General features: G+C 36.3%; 1 protein-coding gene across 1 annotated transcript in view; it reads right to left on the reverse strand.

The window, feature by feature from the left end:
* The window catches only part of USP34 (ubiquitin specific peptidase 34), a 194,938-nt gene that overhangs the window by 29,631 nt on the left and 153,224 nt on the right, over positions 1 to 12,083 (reverse strand). Inside the window, 4 exon segments of the mRNA XM_029937436.1 lie at positions 1,884 to 2,041; positions 4,445 to 5,079; positions 9,930 to 10,077; positions 10,903 to 11,007. Of these exon segments, the coding sequence (XP_029793296.1) occupies positions 1,884 to 2,041; positions 4,445 to 5,079; positions 9,930 to 10,077; positions 10,903 to 11,007 (1,046 nt within the window).

The raw sequence follows: 12,083 nt of genomic DNA on the forward strand, positions 1-12,083 counted from the left end.
CAATTCCCTACTCGACACATCCCCAAAGGCAAGGGAATCAAGAGCAAAAATGAACTATCGGGACTTCATCTAGATAAAAAGCTTCTGCTCTGCCAAGGAAACAATCAGGAAAACTCATAGGCAACCAATGGAATGGGAAAAGATAGTTGCAAATGACATATCAGATAAAGGGCTAGTATCCTAAATCTATAAGGAACTCACAAACTCCACACCTGAAAAACGAATAATCCAGTGAAGAAATGGGCAGAAGACATGAACAGACACTTCTCCAAAGAGGACATCCAGATGGCCAACAGACACATGAAATGATGCTCAGCATTACTCATCATCAGGGAAATACAAATCAGAACCACAATGAGATACCACCTCACACTGGTCAGAGTGGCTAAAATGAACAAATAAAGAGAAAATAGATGCTGGCGAGGATGTGGAGAAACGGGCACCCTCCTACATCGTTGGTGGGAATGTAAACTGGTACAGCTGCTCTGGAAAACAGTGTAGAGGTTCCTCAAAAAATTAACAATAGAACTCCCCTATGACCCAGCAATAGGGATTTGCCCAAGGGATACAGAAGCGCAGATGCATAGGGGCACATGTACCCCAATGTTCATAGGGGTACTTTCTACAATAGCCAAATCATGGAAAGAGCCTAAATGTCCATCACATGAAGAATGGATCAAGAAGATGTGGTGTAAATATATATATATACATATATATATATAATGGAGTACTACATGGCAATGAGAAAGAATGAAATATGGCCATTTGTAGCAAAGTGGATGAACCTCGAAGGTGTCATGCTAAGTGAAATAAGTCAGGCAGAGAGGGATAGGTACCATAATTTTTCACTCAAAAGTCTAACAGGAGAAACTTAACAGAGGACCGTGGGGAGCAGAAGGGGTTAAAAGAGTTAGGGAGAGGGAGGGAGGCAAATCATGAGAGACTCTGGAATACTAAAAACAAACTGAGGGCTGAAGGGGAAGGGGGAAAGGAAAAGGGGAGTGATGGATATGGAGGAGGACACTTGTGGGGAAGAGCACTGGGTGTTATATGGAAACCAAGTTGACAATAAACTATAAATTAAAAAAATAAACTTTTGAGTAGCCACATTAAAAAAAAAAAAAGAACTCCGTCACAGCAAAAGCATAAGTTAATTCTGTATGAACAGAGATTCAAATCTGAAAATTTTCTCAAGACAACCTGAAATAACTTTATTACGGTTAATTAAGCTTAAAATACTACAGTGTTCAAAGAAATACTGCCAAAATATGCCCAAAAAAGGACATTACTTCCAAGTCTTAGATATATCATACAGAAGCATTTTAAGAAATCAACTTGGACTTTATTTCTACAGTTAAGGAAATTATGTGTAATTTGTTGCAGAGTTCCTTTATAGCCATTCAATAACTTCTGTAGCTCTGAGCAACTATAATGATGTTTTATTTGGCTAATTCATATAGTTAAAAAAGACAGGTAGATCTGGGCCAAACAGAATGGAAAACATTAACAGTAAGATTCATCCAAAGATAGAGAAAGCGGTCTTTGGAGAGCTCTAGAACTGAAATGTCTAAGCTTAAGTCAGGATGAATCACAACAGAGAGGAGAAATCAAGCTTTAGGTTTAAGATTATATGTTAAGATTCTGATAAAAACATATACGAACACCTCAAAACCAAAACAAAATAAAAGCTGCTCAAAAATTTCAAGAGATAAATCCTTCCAAGGTAACTATATGCAAAAATGGTTCCCGAGTAACTTTAAACAATTGGTAAACTCCAGTTATAATTTAATTATAACTCTTCAAAGTGTCAAAAGGATGGTGCCCATCCCCTCACTTGGGAAAACAAAACAAACTAAAAAAACACCAAAAAACATCTTTTATACCTTATTAAAGTAGTCCAGCAGGAGCGTCCATCTAAACAACGTAAGTAACAACTGATAGTTGTTTTCTTAAACTGTTTAATATCTTCTAATTCTTCTTCTCTCATATCTGGCCTCTGAGCTATAAACAGCTGCATCAGGTTAAATAGTTCTTCTACTGCCTAAAAAGGGCAAATAAGCATTATGGTGACCTTTTAACCCGACAACATTTTAGAACATTTGCTTCTTATTTCTGAATCTTATACCCACTGACCAGCTCTTAACATACAAATGAAATCAGATTATGCTACCATTCAAGAACAGTTATAAAATTAGCAATGAATTGTATTTTAAAAAGTTACTATATAATCTTAAATGTTCAGGAAGATTAAAGACTAGTTAGGGGCGCCTGGGTGGCTCAGTCGGTTGGGCCTCCGACTTCGGCTCAGGTCAGATCTCACGTTCGTGGGTTTGAGCCCCACGTCAGGCTCTGTGCTGACAGCTAGCTCAGAGCCTGGAGCCTGTTTCAGATTCTGTGTCTCCCTCTCTCTCTGACTCTCCCCCTCTCATGCTCTGTCTCTTCTGTATCAAAAATAAATAAAGCATTAAAAAAAAATTTAAAAAATAAAAACTAGTTAGCATAGCTCATTTTTAATCTTCATATTTAAAGCACTAGCTTTGTAATTCAAATGGGCATCCAGGTACACAATACCAAACGTTTGCCTCCGTTTTCTCCCCCCATTTTTTATTTGGAGAGAGAGAGACAGAGCGCACCTGCACACGAGATGGACAGGAGGGGCTAGAGGCGTGAGAGAGAACGAGAGTATCTTAAGCAGGCTCCATGCTCAGTGCAGAGCCCAACATGCGACTAGACCTCAACCCTGGGATCATGACCTAAGCTGAAATCAAGAGTTGGATGCTTAAAGGAGCCAACCACGTGCCCCTCCCCCATTTAAGGAAAAACCATTACTTTGTCACAAAATTTTATGCCCCTCATTTACATGTGAATTAATACCATTTCTGAGAAAACACTTTGTACCAAAATTTGGAATGCTCTTTCTAGACTTATGAAGGGTTAGTTCAAGTTATCTGATGGATGGTATGTGGGAACTACTATTTTAGTAAAATAGCAAACTGGCATTTACTATGGGAATGTGGGTTGCTCTTCTAACACATACTTACCAATGAACTGAAAACCCTCCAACTCCATAATTTTTATGGCAAAAAAAAATGATTTAAGCACTATTTTCATGAAACTCTCTAATAGTTAAGATTTACAATAGAAGATACTTTAACTCACCCAGCACTCATCAAAGGTATATATAACCAGGGACATCATGTTTAGTAACTAAGTCAAATATTATTTATGAGAATGTGATAAAGACAAATCCACTGAATCTTGATACACCTTTTTTTAAAAAGAGAGAGAGAGGAGAGAGAGAGAGAATATCCCAGGTGGGCTTATGAATAGAGCCTGACATGGGGCTCGAGCCCATGAACCACGAGATCATTACTTAATCCAAAACCAAGAGTGATTAAGCCACCCAGGTGCCCCTGAATCTTGATAAATCTTGATAAATCCTGTCCTGACTCCTTTGAGGTCAGGACAGACTCTCACATTTGTTTCCTTCTGTACCCTCATAACCTTGGTTTTGAACCCCTTTTGGTACTCAGTATACTCCCATTCTTTCCACTATTCTAGGCATTCTAAATTTCTTGGCTGGAAATTAGGTTATTCTTTCTGGGGGTGGGGACAATTTACTACATCATATCTAAAGGATCTTAAGATCCTTTTTTCAATAGGAAAACGCAGCATACAATTCAAGGATACCAGTAATTAAAATACTCTTCATTGCACTCATTTGATTGAACTCTTAAGTAAATGTTGAATGTCTTGAAAAAGCCACTACTCTCCACTCTCACCATTTCCCATGTAGCAAAAAGCTTCGCACATTAGCAGTTTGTCGTCTTTAGGTTGACAAAAGCTTGAAAAAAAGAGTTCTGTACTCTCCTTCTAACCCCTTTCCTAGACTTAAACTCTCTTGATATCATCTTGAGTTTAAAAGAGAGAGTTAAGAAGCAATAGTGAAAAAGAAATACCCAGGAATGAAAGCTATACATGAAGGGGGACATTTTTAATATGAAACCTAAAAATAGTCTGCAGAAAAAAGGTATTCAATTCAGACCACGTATATTTTTATTCTGATGGACTCTTTAAGGATTTCAGTCCCCTGAATGTAGTTTAAGAAAAAAACTAGGGAATACTACAGCTAAGATAAAAATACTGTGTAGCTCACAGCTTAGCATAGCATGTAGATCCTGATAATAAAGATTTAAATAAAATAGCTAAGTTCAGTTAGACACAAAATTTCAACATCAACCTAATAATTATCCATATTACTTACCAATGTTATAGTACTACAGCATTTTATACAGGTATTCAAGAAAATAAACATTAAGTCCTTAGGAAACAACAGTTAAAGTTAGACTATACTTCCATATTTTATTACCACTTCCCAGCAGGGGGAAAATTGGTTATTTCCAATCAATTTGAAGATACAAAAATATTTATCAATTTTACTCACTCCAGGGTATTGGCTGGCATGTGGTGTAAGATTCTTAAAGGCCCATTGGATGTTCTGGTGAGAAGCCAGCTGTCGTGTGAATGCAGGAGACTGTTCACAGCAGAGCCTCAGAATGCCGTAGTAGGCTGGCAGCATCCCACGGTTAAAAAGCACCACATCCTGATCATCATGGTCAGCAAGGATGTAATTGAAGGCAATGTTCTTGGTTACCACTGGGTTCTGAACAATAAGGCGGATATTCTCTGGACAGTCAGCACACACATTGTACCAAAACGAAAGCAAAGCCTGTTTATTGTGATTTGTAGCTATTGCTGGCTCAGAAAGTTTAGGCTGGAAAAGGTTCCACAAATCCATGAAGTATGTGGAAAACATCAGCTTCTCAGTTTTGGAAATTAAACAGTAAGTCATAAAGCTAAAATAGGGCACTAGCTTTGTAGTGCCATGAACAGCAGCATCAACATAAAGTTTGGCTCTTGAGAGCAAACCAAGGAGCACGTTGTAGACCTGATGTAGGACTACTGTTGTGTCTGGACTGAGTGGAAGGTCACGGGTTGGGATGTGCAAAGACCTTGTTGACCGGAACATCTGGCGGAATGAATTGCTTGGTATAAGGGACACCAGAAGGTAAGCTGCAGCTACAAAATGTAAAACAAAACTGTCAGATCCTTACAAGATATAAAACAGACTGAAGAGCAGTCATTAAACACAAAACCACTCTTCTCTTTAAAAATCAAAATGATTAAAAATTAAGGGACATGAACATTTCTTAATGCCTTCTGCTCTACCACTGGCCCCACAGAAAGATCCCAAGAATGATAACAACAGACGCCTTCCATTCTGTCATTGTTATTTTTAAAGTGGTGACAACAATTACATTAATAGGAACAGTTTTAAACCTCTTGATTAGCTTTCCCAAAATACAGAATTTTCCATTTATTTTGTCTTTTCATTTCTTCTTAGGAAATAATATGGTTTACCAGGAACAATACAGCATTTGGAGCCAGAAGACCTAGCTTAGGCTGTCTGACATGGACAAAGTATTCAATGTTTTAGCATCTTACTTTTCTCCTCTTTGCAACATAATGGTAAGTTATCATGTAACGATTTACAGGTAACAGTAAAACAAAGTTATAAAGATAGAGTGAGATCTTTTTTAAAGTTCATTGTAATGTATAAGATTTTATATATGCCAACTACAGAACATTAACTTTGGAAAATCTTTAAAAGCCTTCAGGGCTAAATTTGTATCTAAAAATAATTTTTATTTACAGAATGTTATGTTAGTCACAGATGTACAACATAGTAATTCAACTGCTCTTTATGTTATGCTACACTCCTCACAAGTGTAGCTACCATCTGTCACCACAATATCGACTATGTTCCCTATGTGGTCTCTTTTATCCCCATGACTTATTCGTTCCATAACCAGACACTTCTATGCTGACTCTGAATGCAAAGAAAGCATCCCTCCTTCAACATACCTGATAAAGGTTATTAAGTATGTAATTCTGAGAGGTAAATAACCCATTAGTTGACTCCATCTGTAAAAACAGTTACTTTTTGCAAGGCATTGAGCTAGGTACTTTAAAAATATAATTTAATTCTCATAATCATCCAGAGGTAGGTGATGTTACACTGGAAAATCTAAATCTTGGAGAAGCAAAGACCAAGGTCACACAGATAAAGAGGTAGAACTCAGATTTAGCCTTGGGCAATAATAAGGATGACAATGACAGTAAAGATAATGGTCAACAACCACCACAACAAGAATTGCTAAGATTTATTGAACATTTATACTATTTAACCGCTTAACTTTATGTAGGAGGCACTACTTTTATTATCCTCATTTTCATTCGGACTTAAAAACAGTAGGACTACACCCATATTACATACACATCTAGTGGCAGAGCTAGAATTCAAACCCAGATATACTCAGATTCACGAGCTAGTGCTCCTAAAAAGTCATCACAGAACCTCCTCACCTCAAGGACTCTGATGCCTAAGTTTAAACTTCTACACCTACTAATTCTGCTTGCCACTGTCCTACCTATAATTTGATAATTTCCAATGTTCTGTCAAAGCAAATAGAGTTTCTAAAATTAATTGTAACTCATTTTACAGGTTTATTTCAAATTAAAATTTATGTACAACTTTGTGCAGAATACTCCATTTCTATATATTCCACCACCCCCCCCACCATGTCACTCTGGTTAGTCTGTTTTCAGTTAGGCTCAATTTGGTATCAACATTTGAAACAAAACTTGGCATGTAGGGATCATCCTGATAAATTTTTGCATAAGCTATTGAGAAAAGTAATTTGTGATAAGAAAGAAACTTATTTAGATTAAGTTATATACTTTTATCCCAATATTTTATTGTGAAAAATTTTCAGGCACAATGAAAGGTTAAAAAACTTATACTAAAGATACACTTAAATTCCACATTTAACATTTAGTTTTGCTTTATCATATACCAAACTATCTACTTATTTAAGAGCTATCTGCTTCTAAATAAAAAGTAAGTTCTCCTTGGAGAAATATATAACTTTTAAATTATGTATACCCTTGAGAACAATTAGGAAGGTCAATATGGAAAAACAGACCATCTTGCTAAAAACTGCCTTGCTATGACTCAAGAGTCCCTTTCTTTAAGTTCTATGCTATAAAGAACTTAGGACAAATCTGCTTTCACTTCTATACGGCAACACTTCAACTATTTTAAGACACTTAACATGTCTCGATTTTTCTTCTTTCCTCTCAACATTCTAAGGCATTCCTTAAAATTATTTTGTAATATTTAATAGTATTTCTCTGTAGTTTTTCTTCTATACATGTTACTCTAAGTCTTACTGTCCTATTAAAATATTTTCCTGGTTTTATTTTTCAAATTACATTATTACAAGCACTTTTTCATATTACTATAGTCAAACTATTATATATATATTTTATAAAGTTTATTTTGAGCAAGAGAGAGAGAAAGAGAAAAATCCCAGCTGGGCTCTGCACTAAGAGACCAGAATCTGATGTGGGGCTCAAACTCAACTATGAGATCATGACCTGTGCCAAAGTTGGACACTTAACCGACTGAGCCACCCAAGTGCCCCTAAAACTATTATAATTTTTAAATGATTCATTATGACAATTTATTTACCAGCTGAACATTCAGTTTCTAAGTTTTCACAATTATAAATAATGCTATTTAGACAGCCATACATTATATGACTTACTTATACTGGAATCCTTAAAATGGTACTACTGAATTTAAAAAGGGCAAAGCATTTTGAAGGATTTTGAGACATACTGCTAAATGGCTTTTCATAAGGTAAAATTAACTTACAACTTCATTGCAATGTATGAGAATGCCATATCCTCAGTACTGTCATGAATATTAGAAATAACCATTTGCTAAAACAAATTATTTTGGGTTTAGCATCTTTTTTTTATTGCTTTATGGTCAGAAGTCAGGGCACAAATGCCACCAGCATATGTGTCAGCACTAACAAATAATCCATTACTGTGAGGTCACCTAAACTGGTAGGAAAAACAAGTCTATGAGTACCAGTGCCAATTCCATGTGTACCCACAAGTTCAAGGTGTTTTCCCCAAATAAACTTTTTTATTTTAGAATAGGTAGAACAGGGGCGCCAGGGTGGCTCTGTCAGTAAGCTTCCAACTTTGGCTCAGGTCATGATGTTGTGGTTCATGAGTTCGGGCCCTGCTGTCGGGCTCTGTGCTGACAGCTCAGAGCCTGGAGCCTGGAGTCTGCTTTGGATTCTGTGTCTCCTCTCTCTCTCTGCTCCTCCCCTGTTCTGTATCTTTCTCAAAAGTAAACATTAAAAAAATTTTTAGAATAGGTAGAAAAGACTGTTCCCATACACTGTTCCCTTTCTCCTATTATTAACATCTATTAGTACTATGGTACATTTGTTCTAAGAAACCATATTACTTTTAACTAAACTCCACACTTGAGATTTTATAACTTTTGCCTTAATGTTCTTTATTTTGGATCTAGGATACATTACACTTAGTCATCATGTCTCCTGAAGCTCCAATTAACTGTGAAGTTTCTCAGGCTCTCCCTGCTTTTGGAAAACCTTGACAGTTTTGAGGATTACTGGGGTCAGGTATTTTTGAAGAATGTCCCTCAAATGGAGTCTGTCTAATCTTTATCACTATTAGACTCAACTTACAGGTTTTTGTAAGGAAGAACACACAGGTAAGGTGCCCTTTACAGATCATATCAAGTTTATCAAGGGTACATGCTATCACTACAAATCAATGATGGTGTTAACCTCAATCACCTGGCTGAGTTTATGTTTGTCAAATTTCTTCACTTTAACTAACTACCCATTCCCCACTCCCTACTCTTTGAAAGCAAGTCACTAAACTCATACTCCAGGGATTGGGAAATTAAGCTCCACCTCCTTGGAGGGAGGATGTACATAAATTATTTAGGATTCTTCTATATGAGAGATTTGTTTCTTCTTCATTATTTACTTAACCATTTATTTTATCAGTACAGACTCGTGGCTATTTATTTTACACTTTGAAGTACAATCAGCAATACATAATGATGATGATGATGATTATTTTTTTACTCAAATTGTTCCAACTTTAACCACTGGGAATTCTTTCAGACTGTTTCTGTGTCCCTTTGACATACCCCCATTATTTTGTTTCTTGAATACTTCTTTACTTTCTGGTCTTACAAGATGCTCCAGGCCATCTTGTAGATTAGCTGCCCCAGCCATTTCTTCAAAGAGCTATTATTTGTTTTATCAGAGAATAGTGTTTAGAAACAGGGATCTGGGTATTTGATGTGCTTGTTGCTACTGCAGTGTCACTGATTCTAGGCCTTTTCAGCAGACACCTCGGAAACATGATTTTAAATTTAAGGATTAAAGGAATTTAAAAATACTACTTTGATTTTTGTTTCTTTGAATAGTATCAAAAAAGAAAATACTGTTTTTCTGTGAGCAATTTTCTAATCTGTAAAATATCTATTTTTCATATTTGTCCACCTGTCTTCCAAGATCTTTGTTTGTTCTCTTCCAGCCTGTGTAAAGGTTTATCATTTAAATACCATAACTTAGTGAATATTTTCTCTCAGCTTGCTCTATGTCTTTATTATTACTTTACTCTTAGCCTTGAAGTGACTTTCAACATAGGATTTTATGATACTTTATTCTGTTCACGTAATGCTGATTATACTTTTTAGTCTGTTAAGCAAGGAAACAAAAATGATAGTGATGGTGAGGTCACCCAAAACAGGATCATTTCCTATCCTTAAGACACCAAAAACATTGTAGATATTTGCAAAACATGGTCATAGGTTTCCAAATACTAATGTAAGTTTGGCCTTTAAGAACAGTATCTCCAAGAGCCTTTGCACTATACAACAATGGGTATATTGTAGTTACCTTAAAAAACAAACAAAAATAAAACTTGCAACAAATGGTTCAGTAAGTTCTGAATATATGACTTACAAGTCCTGACTCTAGGATAATTGTGAGCCAAAAGGAACCGCTCAACCCAGTTTTCCATATTCTGCAGGACCCAGCTGTGTGCCAGTTTATTTCGGGGTGTCTGTACTGCCAACCAATCCAGACACTGAGAAGGATTGTATTCAATTACCTACAAATAAAATGGCAAGAATGGCATATAAAACAGTTACTGTTTTACTTACTTTGGGTATATACCATTAAACACAGCCAAGACAGTCTTTTGAAAATAGAGCCTAAAAGAAGTTTTACCCAAGTTTTTCTCCATTTTTAAAGCTATGGCTATCAACAGGCAATGTTCAGAAAAATCTGACATTACTTTACAAAATGAAATTAAAATAACCAAGGGTTCTAACAAAGAACCAAAAAGAGAACCCAATTTAGGTCTTGTTAAATTTATAAACTTAATACTTCTTTTAATCCTGTAATGTTTCTCATCTTTATTTTTCTTATTGCTTGCCTAATCTATTACTGCTTATGAGAAGTAAAAATAGTAACTGTACTGCTGGGGAGATTTTTTTCGCGGGAAAAGGAAATTTAGGAATCTGGAGTTGGAAAACTATGGCTTTTGGACCATGCCTACTCATTTGTGTACTGTCTAGGTGGTTTTATGATAAAGCAGCAGTAGAGTGGTTGCAAGAGAGATCACAGGGCGCACAAGTCCTAAAATGTTTACTAACTGACCAGTTAGAGAAAAAGTTTGCTGACCCCTGGTCTAGAGAGTAAATTTTCCCAACACTCACTAAAGAGAAATTCTATGACCACAACAGTAACTCTGAAAGAAAGGAAGCTCTTGGTACTTCGTCTACCATTGCTGTCAACTTTCTTCCCTGACTTGTGACTTACTAAAACCATTTTGGATTACCTAAGAAGAAACTGGTACTTAAACTACTGGTGACTTTATTAAAAAAATAAACTCTCAGAAAAAGAAATACTAAACATCTACTTCAAGACTTACCTCCCATATTCTCTGTAGAATATATGATGCAAAGGGAGGCATTCCTGGAGGTCCACCAGCAAACTCCATTAGCATAGTCAACAATTTAAAGAAAGGATTGGCTGCCTGCAAGACACATATATACCTGTGTATTTAAATGTATTTGAACCCCTCTGTTTTGGCAGAAAAGAAACACGTAAAACTCATACACATCACACATTTAAATCTGTGTTAGGTTAAGAGACCTCAGTACTCCTGCACATACAGGATCCTATCATAATGCAGCAAGATCAACTTGGGATGCAGAGTCAATTGCATGGGTACCACATGTAACAGAAAACATGTATTCTTCTGGATGTCAAGTTAGAAAAAAGCAATCAAAACTCTTTTACTGAGACAACCTTGTTTATAGCAAAATTTAGGTAAAAGTTTCTTATAGCATCCCTTGATCACTAAGGTGTAATTTACATTCATATTTGACAGGTATGTATCACTAAACTAGTTATAACATCACCATTTTACAAAAATCCTTTTATATAATACCATGTTACTATATTTTTCACATCTTTATTCATCTTTGCTGAGTTTTGGTTAGCCTATTTTTTTCTTAAACACAATATATATGATGTGTTCAAATATATGCTTCAAACAACTTCAAAGGTTATTATCTATGTGGCACTCCAGTATGTTGAACTTCTATGTAAATGTATATTTAATTGGGAAAATTACATTTATGATAACAAAATATAAGAGGTAATTCAGTGTATTCAACTTAAAACTAATCTGTGGTGGGACACCTGGGTGGCTCCATTAAGTGTCTGACTCCTGGTTTTGGCTCAGGTCATGATCTCATTGTGAGTTTAAGCCCTGCAAATTCTTTCTCTCCCTAGTCTCCTGCTCGAGCTTGATCTTTCTCTCAAAATAAATAAATGTTTAGGGCGCCTGGGTGGCTCAGTTGGTTAAGCATCCGGCTTCGGCTCAGGTTATGATCTCACGGTTCATGGGTTCGAGCTCCACATCAGGCTCTGTGCTGACAGCTAGCTCAGAGCCTGGAGCCTGCTTCAGATTCTGTGTGTCCCTCTCTCTCTGACCCTCCCTTGCTCGTGCTGTCTCTCTCAAAAATTAAAAAAAAAATGTTTAAAATAAATACATAAGGGGTGGCTGGGTGGCTCAGTCAGTTGGGTGTCCGGCTTCGGCTCAGG

This window comes from Suricata suricatta, chromosome 4 (assembly GCF_006229205.1).
Source record: "Suricata suricatta isolate VVHF042 chromosome 4, meerkat_22Aug2017_6uvM2_HiC, whole genome shotgun sequence".
NCBI lineage: Eukaryota > Metazoa > Chordata > Mammalia > Carnivora > Herpestidae > Suricata > Suricata suricatta.